At 35.6% G+C, this 6169-nt stretch overlaps 1 protein-coding gene across 1 annotated transcript; it reads left to right on the forward strand.

Annotated features, from left to right (window-relative positions):
* Positions 1–4303: 4303 nt before the first annotated feature.
* On the forward strand, positions 4304–5435 carry LOC114186347 (type III polyketide synthase A-like). Its single transcript, XM_028074416.1, has one exon. The coding sequence runs from the start codon at positions 4388–4390 to the stop codon at positions 5315–5317; it is 930 nt and encodes a 309-aa protein (XP_027930217.1). The 5' UTR covers positions 4304–4387; the 3' UTR covers positions 5318–5435.
* Positions 5436–6169: the final 734 nt, after the last annotated feature.

Below are 6169 nucleotides of genomic sequence, written 5' to 3' on the forward strand. Positions count from 1 at the left end.
ATCAATTGAGTTAATGTGAAAAATATGATGTATGAAGCTATGCATGAATGATGTGACACTTTTTTTTACCTGTACTTGATGTGTTTAGCACGGGATGATAATTATTTTGATGATAAAAGAGTTTCAAGGGAAATTCTTGGTGATGATATGGTTAGTGTATGCCTTGATATAGGAGATGTCTAAATAAACAAGGTATTCTGAACTCTAATAATCACTCGCACTCATGTAGTAATACTGATTCCTTATGTAAATTTTGAGTAATCTTTTAAAATTCCTTATGTAAATTTTGAATGACTGTAATACTGATTCTCTTATACTGTAACGTCCCCATTAAATATATAAATCCAATTTAATAAAATGTCGCATACATAAAATATTCAAAGAGTACGAAATGTGGGGTATGAAAGTTTGCAGTCATCCAATCATACCCACACTGAAAATAGAGGCACCACATTGCCTAAAACCAAATACAACAGTTCAATAGTTCCAAGACCTGCCCATGGCAAGGGATTTACAGAAAACTAAATAAAACTTCTTCAGATGTGGGCTCAATAGTGAGCCCAATACCCATCCATGATCATCAAGCTACAGCATTCCCATTGTCACTGCGATCATTGGGGGTTCCCACATATGCTCACATCAAAGAATTGATGATCATCACAAAAGGAGAAGACCACACACAAACATACAAGCAAAACAAAAAAGTAAGCTAGAGTAAAAATATTATTTTATTAAGCAACTCAACATGCAATTTAAAGTCAAGGATACATATCGAACATCCAAATGTGTGATAGCAAACAAACATTTAGACTTCAAAACTCAATTATCCGGATACATATAATGAGACACCACCACTAACCCTTGTGGAATTATGTCCTAGTTGTGAGGCACCACCATGAAACCTTCATGGAATTACGTCCTGGCCATGAGGCACCACCATGAAACCTACGTGGAATTACGTCTTGGCCGTGAGGCACCACCACGAAACCCTCGTGGAATTACGTCCTTACCTGAGGCACCACCATGAACTCTCACGACGAGGTTCATGGGATTACGTCCATTAGATGAGGCACCACCATGAGCTCCCCCTAGAAGGGTCCATGGGATTACGTCCTACTCATACCTTGTTCATGTTTCACCAACCAGTCATAGAGTTCCCATGCATACTAATCCCATGTCAAAACATATATAAATAACCAACTATCCAAATATATCCCATACGAAAGATCATGCCAAACGCATCAATTTCATTCCAATTGTGTCATATCTAATACATACAAGGCATAGTACAAGACTTTGTAAAGTAGCACACTGAGGTCTCGCTCAAGCTAGCCCATCTCGCTTAGGCGAGACTACTTTCGTTCAGGCGAGTGGGCTTCACTTATGTGAGCCCTCAAAACAGAGAAGGGGTGAGCTTCTGCTGTTCTCGCTCAGGCGAGAGCTGCTCGCTTAGGCGAGAACTTTAATTTTGAGCGACCAACCCGCTCGCCTGGGCGAGTTCAGCAGAACTCCCAACTTCCCCTACGTGCCAAACCAGTTTCCAACCATTCTAGCAGTACAAGCACCATAATAAATCACGTCCAAAAGCATATATCAAGCATTTACACTTAATGGGACCAAACAAGCATAAATAATTCAAAAACAGTGAACCCTAGCTCCCTATACTTGGAAAAGCTAGCCAAAAGACTCCGACACCTAAGCCCACGAACACAACAGCTCCTGGAGCAGATTCAAGAGTTGAGAATAGTGGCACAGAAAGGAGACGAGGTTACCACAATGAGCCTTTGTCAGAAAAGACAGGTTACGAGTTGAGAAGTAACTTACATAAAAGCAAAAAGGGTTTGAGCGGACTTGACGAAGGTGGAGATCAAACCCTAGCAGAGCTTGCGGTTGTAATTTCTAAGAAGAATGAGGGAAACTAATATCTGAAATGTGCAGAATGGAAAACAAATGGTCAGCAAGGGTCTTGGTATAGGCCAACCCTTAGGCCCAACAGATTAGGACAATACCTTTAAATTTGGGACAAAAAAATAAATAAACCTTACATATATTCTTTATCTTTTGTTGCTCAAATATATCAAACTGTGTGATATTTTATTTCAATAGTTTTTGTCCATTAAAATGGGATATTACAATCCTCATGCATATATGTTTTCCCTTATTCTTTATAAATTGGATTGAGTTGAAATTTCAAACGGATTCGATTAAAATTAAATTGAGTTCACAAAATTTACATTATAAATTAAACGATCCAAAACACAAAAAGTTTATTTATGGGAATGCGATAAAAATTATGAAGGTAAAAAAGGAAAGTACCTAAATTTGACTGATCAGTTCCTTAGTTTTAAACTTAACGAATCTAACTTACTCAGCTAACATAATAAATATATAATAAAAGTAAAAATTATCCAATAGCTTAATTATAAATAAATATTTTACGTTTTATCATATAAAATTATATAAGTATTATCACGATATTATCAAAATTAAGAAGATTTTAAAATATTTTTTAACTTTTATCTTTAACGGACAGGTAATAACATTTATAATGACTGAAGGTGCTATTTAATCATATTGAGATAAGCTCCCAAATAAATAAAAAAGAAAAACAAATTTAATCCAAGGAAAAAAAATTAAATTAAATTAGATTGAGTTGAAATTTAAATTAAATTAAATTAATTGTATTGAGTTGAAAGTTAAATTAAATTAGATTCAGTCTAATATCGATCACTTATGCTCTACCTAAAATAAATAAATTTTAATCGGTCGTTCTTTTTTATTAATTCATCCGCAACCTTAACTAATTCAATTAAAATTTTAATGAAGGTCCCTTATGGTAAAAATATTTTCATCCTAATCCCTTTACAATATATTTGTAAGAAACTCTTGTTTACTAAATCCAACGTCCCAAGTTTTTTTCTACGAACAAAATTAATTACTTTAACCGAACTAAAATTTTGCAAATGAGTTTGGTAAAAAGATTTTTCCCTTTCTTGCCACAAACAAATCATTGGCTCAGACCCATTTAATGTAAGCCATTAAAAGAATTCTTTATAAACTAGATCATTGATTCACAATCCTCAAAGTGCAAATTAATTTGTTTAACCTCAACTTCTTAAAATCTGAAACTAGTAGGGAAAAGCTATTGATGTTAGTCTTTGTTTTTCAAAATCTGAAACCATCCTTCCCCTGAACAATCTGTGACACTTGGCAGTGGCGAATAAGTGTTGGAAAATTAGAAATGTATTCGGTGCTAAACTGATAAAGTAAAATACTGTTGACCTGTGAAACCCCTCACACATCTAAACCATGAACATCAAAATGTCACCAAACTCCACTAAGGTAACAATTTCTAACAACATGCTGGACTTGCTTCACACCAACCTCTTTTCCTTCGCATGCCACGCTTCATTTATAACCACATAACTTGTGAATTCTCTCTGTGTGGTGTGAGTCTTCATTGTCTCTACAGTAGTAAGTAACAGTATTTGCTTAAACCTCAGAACAAAATGCCACAAGGTGATTCCACTGCTAGCTCCACGCACCATGCTGCACCCACTACAAATACTAGGCGTGTGCCTACTCCAGGAAAGGCCACAATACTTGCCATAGGCAAGGCCTTCCCTAGCCAAATCATCCCTCAGGAGTGTTTGGTGGAGGGCTATATCCGTGACACTAAGTGTGCAGATGCTTATATTAAGGAGAAATTGGAGCGTCTTTGTAAGTGCAATATTACTTATTTGCTTTCCTTTTGTCACTGTTTTAAACTAGTGATGTCAGAAGTCCCATATCCATAAATCACTATATATATATATATATATATAAATCTCACATAAGTTGTCGAATTTGTAAAATTGAATTAAATTTAAAGTTATAATTTTTTTTTTTAAAAAGAGGGTTGTTTTGAACCCAAAATTATAAAATAGGATGAGACGAATTTATTTTGAAAATTAGGATGAAATCGTTGACTCATGACGACATTCGTCATAAGTGTGATTGGTTTCTTTTTCTTCTTTTGGAAAAGAAAACTCGTGAGAACTTCTACCGATTCTTGTATTTAAAAAACGAATACAGAACCGAAGTTATTACGAGTCCTTTTGAAAAAAACCAAAGGAAACTGACCATGTCGTTATGAGTCTTAACATTTTCACTTTATTCTAAAAAAATTATTCAACTGACCTTATTTTTGACCTTATTTTACAATTACGGGTTCAATAGAGTCTTTTTTTAAAAAAAAAGCCTAAAGTTACAGTGATGAGAAATATGGATCTGTAAATGTGCATAACCTGAAGCATTGAAAACATTAGTAAGCTAAGCTACAATCTTTTGTTCCTTGATTTGCCATTCTGCAGGTAAAAACACCACTGTGAAGACAAGGTACACAGTGATGTCAAAGGAGATTCTTGACAAGTATCCAGAGTTGGCCACGGAGGGTTCCCCAACCATAAAGCAGAAGCTTGAAATAGCGAACCCAGCAGTGGTAGAGATGGCTACGAGGGCGAGCCTTTGCTGCATCAAGGAATGGGGAAGGGCAGCTGAAGACATCACCCACATGGTGTATGTTTCCTCAAGTGAGATAAGGCTACCAGGTGGTGACCTTTACCTGGCAAACGAGCTTGGTCTGAGGAGTGACATTGGGCGTGTGATGCTCTACTTTCTAGGCTGCTACGGTGGTGTCACAGGGCTGAGAGTGGCCAAGGACATTGCAGAGAACAACCCTGGTAGCAGGGTTCTGGTGACAACCTCTGAGACCACCATTCTTGGGTTCAGACCCCCCAACAAGGCCAGGCCTTATGATCTTGTGGGGGCTGCACTGTTTGGTGACGGAGCTGCAGCGGTGATAGTTGGAGCCAACCCTGTGGTGGGTCAAGAGTCTCCCTTCATGGAACTGAGCTATGCAGTGCAGAAGTTTGTGCCCGAGACACACAGTGTGATTGATGGGAGACTCTCTGAAGAGGGCATAAACTTCAAACTTGGAAGAGACCTTCCTCAGAAAATTGAAGACAACATAGAAGAGTTCTGCAGGAAGCTGATGGCGAAAAGCAGTGTGAAGGAGTTCAATGATTTGTTCTGGGCTGTTCACCCCGGAGGGCCTGCGATTCTGAACAAGCTTGAGAGTACTCTGAAGTTGAGCAGTGAGAAGTTAGAGTGCAGTAGGAAGGCACTTATGGACTATGGGAATGTTAGCAGCAACACTATATTCTATGTGATGGAGTACATGAGGGAGTTTCTGAAAGATGGTGCTCAAGAATGGGGCTTGGGACTCGCATTTGGTCCCGGAATTACTTTTGAAGGCCTTCTCCTGCGCAGCCTCTGATCTTAATCATGCTGCTCTTTCTTCGCTGCTTTAGAATTGAAATTGAAATTTCAAATAAAGTTTCGTCTACCCAAATACTCTCTCAATATCAATACACACAAATATATTATGAAAAATATTCTAGCTGTCTTTTCTTTTTCTATCAATTTCTACAAGATATATGAAGAATTGGATTTCAGGCTAAAATTGCATTAAGATACAACCATATTACTCTCTCTACTATAAAAAGAAGTCTTATTTCCCAAACAAAGCATATTTGTAGTGAACCGTATGGTATCCAAAATGCCTCTATTAGTATTAGTATGACCGAATGTATATTATCGAAGCACAATATAAGACGATGATTCTATTTTTTACTTTCTGCCGTAAATTAACATAATAGTTATTAATTAATGTATTACTAACTTTATTTTTTAAAGAATTAATCACTTATACTAAATCATTTGAGAGTAAAATAAATAGAATGAAAGTATAATTTTTCATGATTAAATATTTATTTATTATTTTTTTGTTTTATCTCTTCCAAGTAACTATTAAAACTGTTATTTTCTCATTCTTTATTGTATTTTAGCTTTTATAATTTCCAAGCTGTTTATTCTTCAACACTCTTCTTAATTATTTTAAATTTTTCATCGGTCTATATCTCTTAATAGGGTTAACACCTCTTAATAATATATCAAAATTAAACAGAATAATACAATAAATAAATATATATTAAAAATGTATTAACTTTTCTAATTAATATATACAATTATAAAAATTAAATTTTAACCCAATACAATAAATTTATAATATAATTTATGCAGGAATATGTTTTTGCAAGAGATGTTAAAACTGTGTTGAGCACGGTAT

The sequence above is a fragment of the Vigna unguiculata genome, chromosome 5 (genome assembly GCF_004118075.2).
Source record: "Vigna unguiculata cultivar IT97K-499-35 chromosome 5, ASM411807v1, whole genome shotgun sequence".
NCBI lineage: Eukaryota > Viridiplantae > Streptophyta > Magnoliopsida > Fabales > Fabaceae > Vigna > Vigna unguiculata.

What these genes read in the sequence shown, in the direction of transcription:
- LOC114186347 (XM_028074416.1), top strand. Translation starts at nt 4,388, where the DNA reads ATGTCAAAGGAGATTCTTGACAAGTATCCAGAGTTGGCCACGGAGGGT.